Here is a 14,284-nt window from a genome sequence, read left to right on the forward strand (position 1 = left end):
TTCTTCATTATCGGGTCTGAAAGCGCTTTAACATGTCTGAGCTCAGACTACCAGCTGTACAAAACGGTCAGTTTTAATAACTGCTTGTCAGTGCAATGTTATAATGTGCCTTCTTAATGTTAAAACTTCCACGTGATTAAGAAATACACTTTTTTATGAATTTGGAAGACAGTTGACCATATTTCACGTAGTAAATTGTATGATTTAGATATTACACGTTTTCAGGGCTGGCTCGCGCACGGGCTCTAGGATGCGAGCCCAGCCCTTGGCCAGGTCCCCCTGTTCGTTTGCTGTCTCGCCCACCTCTCATTTACAGAGAACTTTGCAGCCCACCCCACCCCCAGAGGCACCGGCGCGCACTCTCTCTTTCGCTCTTCCTCTCGCGGTGAGACCGCCCACAGCTAAGACCCCAGTATAGATTTAAAGAGAGACTGCACTCGCCCGGCTTTCATTCAATAAGCGCGCTGATAAGCTGCACCCGCTGGCTCAGACAGACTCAGTCACTGTCCCGTCGCTGCGCCCAGGCTGCTGCTGCGCCCTTCTGCTCTGCTGCGCCCTTCACGACCAGGGATGTTAACCCAGAGAATCCCGCCGGGCATGCTGCTGCTGCTCGCCATCTCCCTGTGCCACCTCCTGGACAGGCGCACCGTCCACGGTAAGCACTGCAGACCCCTTCATAAACCTATTTTTAAACATTTTTTTTCATTTTTCATCAGTATCTCTTGTTCTTTGAACCCTGAGCTGCCCTCATATGTGTCCCTTAAGTCGTGACAACTCTCCCTGGCGAAGGCGATGCGCTCCTTTTCGCCGACGCAAGAATTCCTCAACTTTTCGTGTTTTTTCTCCCCTCGTATACCTTTCACTCCAAGGAGAGCTCCAAGTTTCGCTTCAACAATCTGCCGTTTGGGGGCTGCAAATGCTGGAATTGTCCGTGTAAGGTGTGAGTAATCCCAGCTGGAAGGCGACTGCGAGGGTTTGGCTGCTGCGGACGCCCGGCGCGGCTCTCCGGTTTGCGCGGAACCTGGCGCCCCTCTCAGCCCGGGGAGTGAGCGCTGCTCTGCGGGGGCGAGGCTGGGACGCTGGCCCGGCACCGGGCCGCCAGGCAGCTGGACCACACGTCCACGGCTCGAGCCTTGCCAGCGGGCGCCGCAAAAGTCCCAATGCACTTTCCAGGGAAGATTCTGTAAACATTTTCGAAGAAAGCACTTCTCTCTCTCTTTGCTCACAGTTTATAGAGAAACATTAGAACATGAAGAACAGCAACAAGAAAGCCGCGTGTTTGAGTCTTAACTTTTCAACCAGGAGGACGTTACTTTTGTGGCCCGACGTAGAGTTGTAGAGTAAATAACTTCCGACCCGTTTTTTGTTTCCCGTGTAAAGGCTTCAGAGCCGTGGAGGAATGAGCTGCACTACTGTACATGATATAATATAAATGTGCATGTATGCACATGTATGCACATGTATGTATATATATATATATATATATATATATATATATATATATATATATATATATATATATATATATATACACACACACATATACACACACTTGCGTGTATTAACAATGTGCAACATTCGTGTGCGTATATTAATTGTAGCTGTATGTTCATATAAGTGCCTGCGTGCGCATATGGGTGGATGAACACACACTTAATTACTTGTTAGTGTTTTTCTTTCCTAGCTCACACGTGTTTTCACTATCATCAGACTGACCGCACTTTATGATAACAAGATAAGCCGATGTGTGCAAAGTGCTGGTGCGTGGTGAACCTCGAGCAAGGGGCTCTCTCCCGCTTCGTGTTAATGTGACAGGCAGGTGCCTGGTGCTGCTTGCGTGTTGTTGTGTTTCAGGGCGCTCGTAAGGGTGCACACTGAGCGGCGGCTCGTGGCCCACAGTGGGCGCTCGAACCTGCGGATCGCGTGGGTAAGTGCTGCTTGTTTGCCTGCGCAGAGTAGAGGCAGGCCCGGGTCTACCCCTCAGACCCTCCAGGGGGGGTCCCGCCGCTCAGCCAGCAACGCTCCATCACTATCACGACTCTTCACTCTTGCTGCCGGGGAACAGCGCTGGCAGCGTGCCCCTGGCCCGGACCCAGAAATGACAATATAGATTACAGTTACGAAGGAAAACTGTTTCAAATTAAAGTGCAATCCGTCTCTCCCAGAAACCACACCAAGGAGCGGGAGGCTCTGTGCTGCGCAGGGGAGTCGTGGCCGCTCGCTTGTCGCCCCCGAAGCCCTCTCACTACTTTACACAGGACCACAAGAGACACTAACGCTCTGCGCGTGGGGCATTTGTGCAGAATCATGCGCCTTTGCACCGGTGGCTCGGGACTTTGGAGTGGCTCGTGCACTATCAGACTGCGTCTGTGGTAGGGACCACGTACAGCCACGTAACTCTGTGTACAGCCACACCCTCTCTGCTTTTTGCCTTCTGTTCAAATCATTTGACGTTCCCTCTTTCCACGGTTGCCCTCAAGCACACTGGCTTATCGAAAAGTAGCGTTCGGTTGGAGCGCACACGAACAGCCCTTGCGTGATGTAGCCACTCCCGATGAAAAGCCAGCAGTCAAGATCTAAAACAGAAAGTTTCTTGGTATAAATGAACGCCGGGCCGCTACAACCCCAGCACTCCTTACACTAGCTGTGTTGCGTGTGGCCATGACAGTGTGAATATAAACACAATAACACTGGCGCGCCTTACACTCCGGTGTGGGCAGGGGTCCTTGCGCGCGAGTGGGATTGCATCCAAGCTACCTTGTATGGTAAGAAGGGGATGAACACCCCATGCGCGCGAGTAAATAAATCATGGTGAGAAGTCTGCTGCCCTCGAGTTCGAAGTGCCTGTTTCTGTCGGTGTGCAGCTTGAGTGTAAATCAATCATGATGACCCTGTAAGGTGCCTGTTTCTGCCCGCGTGCTGCATGTGGTATGAGTCATGGACAGCTCGCTGTCCTCTCGTTCGATGTCCCTGTGATATGCCTGTTTCTGTCCGCGTACTGCATGTGGGTATGAGTCATGGACTGCTGGCTTCCCTCTAGTGCGGAGAACCTGTGCTGTGCCTGTTTGTGTCCGCGTGCAGCCAGTGTTGTGGGTCAAGGCCACCTCGCTGTCTTCTAGTGCGGTGTGTCTCTCATGTGCCTGTCTGTCCGTGTGTACATCATTCACGACAACAAGCCCACTGGACTCGAGTGCGCAATGCCTGGGGTGTGTGCCTGTTTCCGTCCGCGTGCAACACGTGTGTGTGATTGTGCTGCGCCTGTTTCTGTTCGTGTGCCGCTTGTGTGGAAATAATTCATGATCACCAGACCGCTGCCTTGGGGTGCGATGTGCCTGTTGTGCCTGCTTCTGCCCGCTGCGGATGACAGTTGCCCCGTGACTGTCGTCAGCTCGCCGAGCCCGGGGCTGAAAGGGGACCCGTGAAGGTAAACAGTCTGGCTGCGCGCGTGTTGTGTCTGGGCCTGTAACTGACACTGATATGGCTGCGCTCTCTCTTGCAGCCGGGAACTGCTGGCTGCAGCAGGGGCGCAACGGCCGCTGCCAGGTGCTCTACCGGACCGAGCTCAGCAAGGAGGAGTGCTGCAAGACCGGGCGGCTGGGCACCTCGTGGACCGAGGAGGACGTGCCCAACAGCACCCTTTTCAAGTGGATGATCTTCAACGGGGGGGCGCCGCACTGCCTCCCGTGCAAAGGTAGCGCTCTGCGCGCGCGCGCTCCCTTCGCAGCGCTCCCTTATCGCGCGCCGCCAGGCATGAAGTGTTAAGGCACTTAAGAAAGTCACTTTTTAAAGGAAATATCTGTTTGATTATTTGTGCCTGGTTATAGGTGACAGGAATACGTGATAACTCAGGCATGAGCACACTTTCCATCTGGGGTCACAGGACTCAGGATAGGCGAGCTGAGCTCAAGATTACCTGCCACAGCGTCTGCCCCCGACTCTGTTTTAAAGCCTTTGATGAAATGCTCGAGTCTGACACTCCTTTCTTCCCTAGAGACCTGCGAGAACGTGGACTGCGGGCCCGGGAAGAAGTGCAAGAAAAACAAATATAACAAGCTGCGGTGCGTCTGCGCCCCCGACTGCTCCAACGTCACCTGGAAGGGGCCGGTGTGCGGGCTGGACGGAAAGACCTACAAGGACGAGTGCGCGCTGCTCAAGGCGCGCTGCAAGAGGCAGCCCGAGCTGGAAGTGCAGTACCAGGGCAAGTGCAAAAGTAGGTGAACCCTGCGCGTGACTTCATCGGCTCGATGGGTGAGGGGGCTCATTGTAGCGCTGTTGACCTGCTGCTCAACAATATAGTGCGATTGATGAACTGTGGAGTGCCAGTTAGGGACTACGTCGGATGCTCTGACTAGTGTCAGCCAGGAGCTTTCTTTAGTTGTCAATGAGGTGCATAGTGTAGCGCCGATGAGGTGAACTATGCACCCCTAGTGACGAGCATTGCGTAGCTCCTGGGAGGTAAATGATATAGCGCCGATGAGGTAAACTGTTTAATGCAAGTGAGACGCGCTGGTTAGTGTCCTAGAGGTACAGTGCATGGGGCCGGCGTGGTGCATCATATTGTACCAATGAAGTGCATTGTGTTGTGGAAGTGATGCGCTCTAAAGTGCCAACGAGGCGCAGCGAATAGTGCCAATGAAGTTCACTGTATAGTGTCATTGAGATTCGGTGTGACACCACCGCAGTACCAAAGAGGCGCTGTAGTGCATCGCTATGAATTATCCGGTGAGCCTTGTAATGCCAAAGAGGCGCGCTGCAGTGCATCATTAAGAGGCATCCGTGAGCTGTGCGGCGTAATGCCAAAGAGGAGCGCAGTAGTGCATCGCTTAAGGGTATCCGTAAACTGTGCTGCGTAATTCCAAAGAGCCGCACTGTAGTGCATCCCTAAGGAGCACCCCTAAGCTCTGCTGTGTATTGCCAAAAAGGCGTGTTGAAGTGTATGTCTAGTGCCAAAGAGGCGCGCTGTAATGCATCACTAATGCCAAAGAGCCGCTGTAATGCATCACTAAGGAGTATACTGCAAGCTGTGCCGTGTAATGCCAAAAATGCGCGCTTTAGTGCATCCCTAAGGAGTATGCGCGAGCTGTGCCGTGAATTGCTAAAGAGGCGCGCTGTAGTGCTAAGGAGTATGGCGAGCTGTGCTGTGTATTGCCGAAGAGGCGCGCTGTAGTGCTAGGGAGTATGCGCGAGCTGTGCTGTGTAATGTCAAAGAGGCGTGCTGTAGTGCATCACTAATGCCAAAGGGGCGCGCTGTAGTGCATCCCTAAGGAGTATGCGCGAGCTGTGCCCTGTGATGCCAAAGAGGTGCGCTGTAGTGCATCACTGAGGAGTAAACCTGAGCTGTGCTATGCCAAAGGGGCGAGCTCTAGTGCTAAGGAGTATGCGCGAGCTGTGCTGTGTAATGTCAAAGAGGCGTGCTGTAGTGCATCACTAATGCCAAAGGGGCGACCTGTAGTGCTTCCCTAAGGAGTATGCGCGAGCTGTGCTGTGTAATGTCAAAGAGGCTTGCTGTAGTGCATCACTAACGAGTAACTGGTGTGGTGCGTAATGCCAAAGTGGCACGCTGTATTGCATTACTAAGGAGTATCCGTGAGCTGTGCCGCGTAATCCAAAGAGCCGCGCTGTAGTGCATCACTAAGGATTATCTGTGAGCTGCGCCGCGTAATCCAAAGAGCCGCGCTGTAGTGCATCACTAAGGATTATCTGTGAGCTGCGCCGCGTAATCCAAAAAGCCGCGCTGTAGTGCATCACTAAGGAGTATCCGTAAACTGTGCCGCGTAATCCAAAAAGGCTAACTGTAGGGTATCACTAAGGAGCATCCCTGAGCTGTGCTGTGTAATGCCAAGCGAGCTGTGCCACGTAATGGAAAAGAAAAAGGAGCGTATCCGTGAGCTGTACGCGTAGATCCAAAGAGGCGTGCTGTATTGCATCACCAAGGGGTATTCATGAGCTGTGCCGTGTATGCCAAAGAAGCGCGCTGTAGTGCATCACTAATGCCAAAGAGCCGCTGTAGTTCATCACTGAGGAGCATCACTGAGCTGTGCTGTGTAATGCCAAGCGAGCTGTGCCACGTAATGGAAAAGAATGAGGAGCGTATCCGTGAGCTGTGCGCTTAATGCCGATGAGGTGCGCTGCCGTACTTCACTAAGGAGTATAAACTGTGCTGCGTAATCCAAAGAGGCGTGATGTAGCGATTCACTAAGGAGTATCTTTGAGCTGTGCCGCGTAATCTCAAAGGGGCGCGCTGTCGTGCTTCACTAAGGATTATCTGCGAGCTGTGCCGCGTAATCTCAAAGGGGCGCGCTGTCGTGCCTCACTAAAGAGTATCTGCGAGCTGTGCCGCGTAATCTCAAAGGGGCGCGCTGCCGTGCTTCACTAAGGAGTATCTGCGAGCTGTGCCGCGTAATCTCAAAGGGGCGCGCTGTGTATGGCCGGTGTGGCGCGCCTGTGGTACCAAAGAAGGGTCAGCCTAGTGTCAATAAGGCGCACCGTGCTCGAATAATGAAGTGCACTGCGGGGCACCTCCGAAAGCCACACACAGCTGAAAGATGGAGGGGGAGGGTCACGCCAGTTCACCAGTTACGGATGGCTGTTGGGAGCACATGGGTTTCTGAGGATCAGCTGAGCTGCATCGAAGGAGCTGCTAGCCTGGTGGCCTTTGGTTTCAGCTGGGCCCGTACGGTCCCCTGTAAGGCCCATTTCCCAGCTGCACGTTCCATCAGGTCGTCACCTAGAGTTTCAGCGGCACCTTAACCATTTGCGCATTGCATCAGGCTGGCCGCCCGCGGTGTATTTTGTCTCGTTCTCCCCACGTGTTTCCTGTTTGCTGGGCTTGCTGTTGATCTCTGTGCCTCGTTGTCTTTATTCCAGAGACCTGCAAGGACGTGCTGTGTCCGGGAAGCTCTACATGCGTGGTGGATCAGACCAATAACGCCTACTGTGTGACGTGTAACCGGATCTGCCCGGAGCCCACGACACCGGAAATGTACCTGTGTGGAAATGACGGAGTGACCTATGCCAGCGCCTGCCACCTGCGAAAGGCCACATGCCTGCGGGGCAGGTCCATTGGCTTAGCCTACGACGGAAAGTGCATAAGTAAGTATGCAGGTTGTGGAAGAGGTGCCCGGCTGTCCCTGGGCTCAAGGGTTGCGACCAGGGTGGAGGCTGCTTTTGATAATATGTTGCAAACAATTTCTAGCGGCTTCACAGGGGGTTGGACACCTAACTATATACGCCCAGCCGAAAAAAAGAAAACTCAATTTTACTGGTGGGACAAACATAGTGAAACCAACAGACATCAACAACTACTTCCGTGATTAAACTGCAATTAATTGGGTCTGTCTCAATGACAGATCATGAGTCGTCTTCCCCATGTGCGACCAGCAGCTAATTTCTGTTTGTCGCTGGTCCATTGGGGTTTCCATCAGGACAGATGGACTTGTCTGGCGCTGGGGCCAGTAGGCCCAGCAGCTCCTTTATTGTGACTTGTCCCTTTAGAGGAGTGTGCTTTGTATGTGTGGTCACCAGGGCAGGTGTGGCACACAGCCATGTGGGTGTAGGCGAGGAAGATTTAGGACTTTGCTGAGCGCCCTTCTTTGCACTTTCCGAAATACACCTGTTAACAAGGCAATTCTTATCACGTGCCTGCAGGAGCACCACCCCACTCGGTGCAACATCTGCACCCACTGTCCGGCAAGAATTCGAAGTGTCCTGGCCCTTGTCCGGTCCCTATGAATATGTTACAAGTAGGTAAAAGATGTGCTATATTCCAAAGCTGACCATTCATCCAACAGTTGGTATATTCCTTAATGCAGAAGGCAGATGTCTGGCGGCTTCACTCCAGTTTCTCTGTGTGTTCACTTCTCTCTAATTGCTACCTCTGATAACATGGCAAAAGGCATTTTTGGGTTTATTTAGTAAAGGGTGTGCAGTCCCTTGCATGGTGCTCCACAGTCCCCCCTCCCCCCTGCTTTTATGCAATGCTCAGTGTCGTGTTTGTGCCCCACATACACATCCTAAGTAAATAAACTCGAAAGGGAGGTGTGTGTGTGTGTGGTGGGGTGGGGGGGGGGGGGGGGGTGGGGGGGGGGGGGGGTCAACAGTTGCGTTGGAAAGTTGCCTAAAGCACTAAAGCAGCACCAACACCGTATCACGCGCTGTTCCATAGGTGGTATCTGGGTGTTCCCGTGTAACCACCCACGGGGTTTGACTCGAGTCCCGAGCTAATGACATTTGTAGACAGGGATTCAAGTCAGGCTTAACGCAATTACCCCATACTTTTCAGACTTTGCATTTGTGCTGCTTGAAACACCACACGGAGGGGGGAAAATATGAAAGTTCACTCTTCCTAATGGAAGGCCCCCTTCCAGTACACAGCTATATTTGACAGAACTACACACTGACACACGCTCGTGCACCCTATGCTGGCTGGCATCCTAAGGCCACCAGCACTGGAGAATGAAAAAAGCTCACCATATTTTGGCACCATTGATGGCTTTGAGGTGTAGAACCACGTTTTTGTGAATGTCCACCGCCATGTTTAATAGTGCCATCATTCTTGGGATGGCGAGTTTTTCCCTTCTCTTCTAAGGTTCTGTAGAGTCTAGTTTCCAATGGGATGTTACTTCATGGGGGCTTTTGGGCAATAAAGCAGACCTCCTTTTCACAAATAACTGTATCTGATTGCCCGTGAAGTAAAGACGTTGTGAGGCATAGCCAATTAAAAACGCACAAATTCGGGAGCTTCTGGCGCAGCGCGGGTTTCACGCATTGCGCATGCGCAGCGTATGTGCGCGCGGCAAGCAAGCATCTCCTTCACCTGCCACTGTTTTCTCTTTCAGAAGCCAAGTCCTGCGAGGACATCCATTGCAGCGCCGGCAAGAAGTGCCTGTGGGATGCTAAGGTGAACCGGGGCCGCTGCGCCCTCTGCGACGAGCTCTGCCCGGAGAGCAGGTCCGAGGAGGCGGTGTGCGCCAGCGACAACACCACCTATCCGAGCGAGTGCGCCATGAAGCTGGCGGCCTGCTCCCTGGGAGTGGTCCTGGAGGTCAAGCACACGAGATCGTGCAACTGTAAGTGAGCTTTTACGGTACCCTTGCAGAACTTACAGGCTTCTGAAGGCAATCCCTCGGTAATGGAGATGTGCAGCCCTCCACCCAAAAGCAAGGGGGGCCGAGAAACCCCGCGCACCGATTCGCGTCCGAATTGTCTGATAGGTAAATTCTGGCAGATGTTGGACGAGCCAGTGGCCAGCTGCTTCAAACACCACCAAGGCCGCGATTACCCCAAAATAAGAGCACCATTGTTAGCAAGGGGTTGCCTGAGAACATCTTTCCATCCCTCTGTTTGTGTCTTAATCTGTCGGCTTCGATGTGCCTGGCTGTGTGTGCTTTATTAACGCTTTGGTTGCCATAACTTCACCAAAAAGAGCTTTCCCGCTTTAGCCTTGGGTTGCTGACCCTCAGCGGCCTGTGCTAACCCCACACCATTAAGCAGCAGAAATAGACCACAAGAGCGCTTTTATCTGATTTCAGAACCGTCAACCAAAGTCTGGCCAGTGGGGGATCCTCCAGAACTCTCCGCAGTTAAAACACTCTAGATTATGCAGGGGTCACTCACAGTACAGAAGGTGCCAGGGGGCACCGGTGCAAACCTGATAGAATGCAACGCTGTATAGTGGCTGTGCTGCAAGGGCTTTCAAATCATGCTCTGAGCTTTCCGCGCTGCTGCTGTTGCCCCTTTTAAACAACAGCTCCCCTGTATTCCCCCATCTAGCCATCATCGAAGACACCGAGGAAGAGGAGGAGGAGGAAGACCAGGACTACGGCTTCCATATATCTACATTTCACTGGTAAAACCAAACAAACTTCAGCCCTCGGCCAAGAACCCCACACCCCTCCCCCAAATGTCCATACTGTAAATACGTGTATGCTTTATTTATTTGGGGAAACGGATACATATAGTTGAGACTGGTAGACCCTTATTTATACTGTGTCATGATTTATAATTTATACATTAAGTGTCTGGCGGACTGTACACCTTGTTTTGAAGAAATAAAAGGAGGAGCAGTATTATTTATTCTGAGAGACCTTGCTTGTAAAATAAAAATAAAAACCCTTCTTGTAAATGTAATTTCCTCAAAGCTTACCCCTCAAATCACCAGCATTGCTTTCACCGGTGTCACACACCTGTCTATTCTTTAACCAGCTCGCATGTCAGCACCTTTCATGTTTATTTATTGGATTTTATTGTCGTTCTGTACATATACCTCTTCCCCCCTCGCCCTGACCCCACCTCGGGTTCTGTTTACAAGGAATGTTGGCTGACCGAAAGAAGGTGTACCAGAGATAAATAAATACGCGGTGCACTGAGCTATCTTAAAGCAACTACTCAACCCTTCCCCTCACGTGTGACTAGAGGTGTAAAACTGGATGTGTGAAATCATTAAAGTATCCGACCCAATGAAACGAGCTTATGCAGAGTGGGTGGGTCTTTCGTTGTGTCCTATGTTACAAGTAATGTTTATTGTGTTTACTGTGCAGTCTATAGTTCTGAGATAGCCCAGCAGCGCTGCTGTTTTTTCTGTTTTTTATTTAAAGTTATATCAGAGCTTTATCGGATCAAGTTTCTTGCTTTTCACAATACTATGTTTTTTTCCCTCTGGTTCAATTTTATATTTTCAAACATGGAACGTTGAATATGAAAGAAATCATTTAAATATATAGTTTTGTACTTTTCTACCATGTAAATGTGCGGTGTATATAAAAGTATAAATGTGTATTTGTAAATAAATTATGAGTGAAAACAATAAACATGAAATTTTGCCTATAAAGTCTTTCTTCGTTTCCTTTTCTTTGTAAAGAGTTAAAAGAAAAAGCATCATTGTCACACGTTTTATAGAGCCAGCAGTTCAAACGAAAAGACTTGGTGAGAAAGCACAGAACCCTACTCATTGCACAACAGTGTTGAAAAAGAGGATGACAGAAAAGTGTGTACACATGGTACATTCCAGAGGTTGGAGGAGGGATGTTTTGTATCCAATATGGCCGCCTCGTCTGGTTGGACGCTGCAGGGGCGGGGTTACACAGCCAGGGCCAATGAAAACCAGCAGTCTGTACCTTCCCCCCGTTTCTATGAAACCCATTCCCGGCCTTTTTTCTTGGAGGCCGAGTTCCCACACGCTGCTTGTCAGGCGCTTCCTGCATTTCCCAACTTTGAGACGTTCTAAGGAAAGTTTTCTAAGGAAATCCGAGTTTATCCAAGGCGAAAGCCAAGTGGCAGCCTGCACTCTAATAGCCTATCAAAGTAAAAAGTGAAACAAAAAAAAGTTGGGAAATGGGGAACCCTAGCGACCACAGCAGCAAAAGCCACAACATTCAGAGTGTTGTTTAAACGCGTATTATTTGAAAGTGTTATATGTGCAATGTTGTTTTTTATTTGGTTTCTTTTTCTGTATGGTGCATACCAGAGGAAGGGGGGGGGGGGCGACCGTGCACCAAATTAGGTACACGACTCATCAGCGGGCTTTGAAACTAAATACAGAGAGCCCTGTTTTCAAAGCCCAAATGTTACCTGCAAAGTACACAAATTGAGCCTACGGGAAATGACTTAAAGTTGGTTTCTAGTTTCAGTTCACTTTGTGTTGTTGCAACACCGCAGATAATACGCAAGAGGATTGGGCAACTTGCTATTTCTTGTAAGCTTTATTCATATTGTATACTCTTGAAGTTCTGGCAAAGTGACAATCGAGGCAGACTTCGCAGACCATTTTAAGTACCCCCAGTCTCCTCTAGAGGCACAACAGGCCGAAAAGTCAGCCACTGGTGAGCGACTTTAGACTTCCTAATTTTATCCAGAAACTGTCCCCCGCACAGCCTGGAGAAGTTGCTTTCCATCCCACCTACACTGACTTCAGTGCGGCCGCCTATTTCGACCTAACCGCGGTTTGCATTGATTGTTTTCTCATTCTCCCGTGCGGTGTGCTCTAAGGGCTTGAAACGGAAACGTGGAAGAGTCGGTATCCATTTGTACTTAAGACCGCATCTTATCTGTTTATGGCACCTAAGTAGCAACGTGACCCTCCCCCATTTCAAACAATCCAGACCTGTCACTCCTTTCCGAGTATTTGCATGTCTGACTCACTTCTTCTAACATGATAAGTACACTCCACACATTCTTGGAACACGTTGTTACACACTGGCGTCCCATAGAGGGAGCCCTTTCTCAATTGTTTGGGGAAAAGATCCATCTTCTCTTTCGCGCAAGTCAGCAAATGAGTCGACGTGGGTACAAAGCAACATTCTGTTGAGAGCAGACTTTTTTTGCATGCTCCTCAAATACCGAAGTGTTCCTCTGTACGGTACCCACTGGGCAGAGCAGTTGCAATTATGTTACAAAATAAGTGAATGCCAAAATATTGCGAGATTCTAAGGCATGTAGCAGCCACATGTTCTACACAGTTTTGCACTGTAACATCATTTATTTGGGTTCATGGGTGCTTAACAATTTGGCATTGACACGTTTATGCGTCTTGGTAAGAACATATGCTCACGAACAAACAGAATACGCTTTCCAAATTAGTTTAATGAAGTTATAACCAATATAATTTATTAACACTTTGAAGCAGCCTGGTGTTAGGATACCTGGCTGGCTGTATGAGTCCACACACTTCTGATACACCATGCCTTTAATTCACGCGAACTTTGTGCACCTAGTCAGTTAACCCACCTCTCGCATCGCACTCAGACTCCTGCACTCCACTGTTGCATTGCGGGACATTACAATGTATTGTCTTGTATTCTCTTTTGGAATCTGGAGCGAAGGCTGTGAGGAGGATTCCAACTGTAGACGGTTGGTGACCAGAGCTACAAAGGCAGGTGGTGGATTGAAGTTAATAAAGGAGTATTTCACTCCCACCATGCACTGCTTTTGCTGTGAGGAGTACTTAGAAGCAGCGTTAACAGTGGCGACGAGGATGGGATCCCTTGCGCCCACAATCTATTCAACTCCTTTCTTCTTACAGGTTCTCTAAGAACCAGAGGACTGTTTCTCACCCTATGGGACTTTGGCACAGCTGTTTCCTTCAAAACAAACTGGTGAGAACACTTTCTACAATATCCTAACGTATACCTAACCAAGACAGTAATGAACGGTTTCCACTTCTATACTTCATCTTGAATCGTCAATAGCACCTGCTCGGGATTATTCGGATCTAATGTGATTCCCAAAGCACGTGGTTCCCTCCAGCCCAATAACTAACGTCTTTCCCTTTTCGACCACATACGCTTTAGCTTTAGCACCCCTTCCCTTGAATGCTAACATAGTAGTAAAATAACTAAGCACTGGCAAATTAACACCACCATAACCATCTGTTAGACCTAGCATCTTTGGCGTGGTTTCCCCTTATCTTTTTGCCTCTACCTCCTGTATTTTTGATGCTGTGCTGGATTTCGTTTTTGCTGGTTCAGATGCTTTGGGCACTTTGCCACTGCTGTTCAGTGTCAAAGTGCAAGTGCTCCCTGTGTAAATTGTTATGGTGATTGGTTATCCATGATTGGCATATTTGTGTCATCAAGAGGTACCTAGTAAAGTGCACTGAGTGTGCCAGGGCTGGTTATAACAAATGCTACTGGTGGGCCTGCAATAAACAAAAGAGAAGTGCACGTGCTGCTACCTAGTTAATTGCCCTAGTTTTTGCAAAACATCTGAAATCAAACCAATGTTTTTGGATCGAAAAGTATCGTATTTTTATTTTTGCTTCAGTCAAATGTTCGATATTCAGCTTTTAAAAAAAAATTACGTTTTTTACAAAGTTTATATTTTTAAGACCTTATGTACAACATACAAGAAAAACAACTTTTAGTGATCTTTATATTTACAAACAGCCTTCTATACACATTTCAAAGTATCTCATGCCACATTCAATCACACCACTTTCATACTACACAAAAATGTACATACAACAGACAATGCGAAAAAACATATAAATTATTTTCTAGTTGGAAGAACCAATATTCACAACAAAGCCATACATTTTTCTATATTCAACAAAACATTGTTTGTGTTTCTTAGAATCTTTTACTTATTTCAGGCTTTAACAGTCTGGTGGGCCTGCAGCACTGATTGTGCCACCCACATGAGTAGCCCTAAAATGGTGTCTCAGGCCTGCCACCTCAGTGCCTGTGTGCAGTCTGTGAACTGCCATGTCCTCCTTGTCAGTGTCCCTACTGGCCAGGCCTAGCCCATCCCTTTCTGTACACATTGTTCACCCCTATGAAAGGCCCAAGGT

At 49.4% G+C, this 14,284-nt stretch overlaps 1 protein-coding gene across 1 annotated transcript; it reads left to right on the forward strand.

Annotated features, from left to right (window-relative positions):
* The first annotated feature begins 361 nt into the window (after nucleotides 1-361).
* FST (follistatin) lies at nucleotides 362-10,822 on the forward strand. The gene is made up of 6 exons (XM_086960624.1): nucleotides 362-655; nucleotides 3,500-3,691; nucleotides 3,992-4,210; nucleotides 6,868-7,092; nucleotides 8,838-9,068; nucleotides 9,772-10,822. The coding sequence occupies exons 1-6, from the start codon at nucleotides 571-573 to the stop codon at nucleotides 9,849-9,851; spliced, it is 1,032 nt and encodes a 343-aa protein (XP_086816750.1). The 5' UTR covers nucleotides 362-570; the 3' UTR covers nucleotides 9,852-10,822.
* The last annotated feature ends 3,462 nt before the right edge of the window (nucleotides 10,823-14,284 follow it).

Source organism: Lissotriton vulgaris, chromosome 3_1 (genome assembly GCF_964263255.1).
Source record: "Lissotriton vulgaris chromosome 3_1, aLisVul1.2, whole genome shotgun sequence".
NCBI classification, from domain to species: domain Eukaryota; kingdom Metazoa; phylum Chordata; class Amphibia; order Caudata; family Salamandridae; genus Lissotriton; species Lissotriton vulgaris.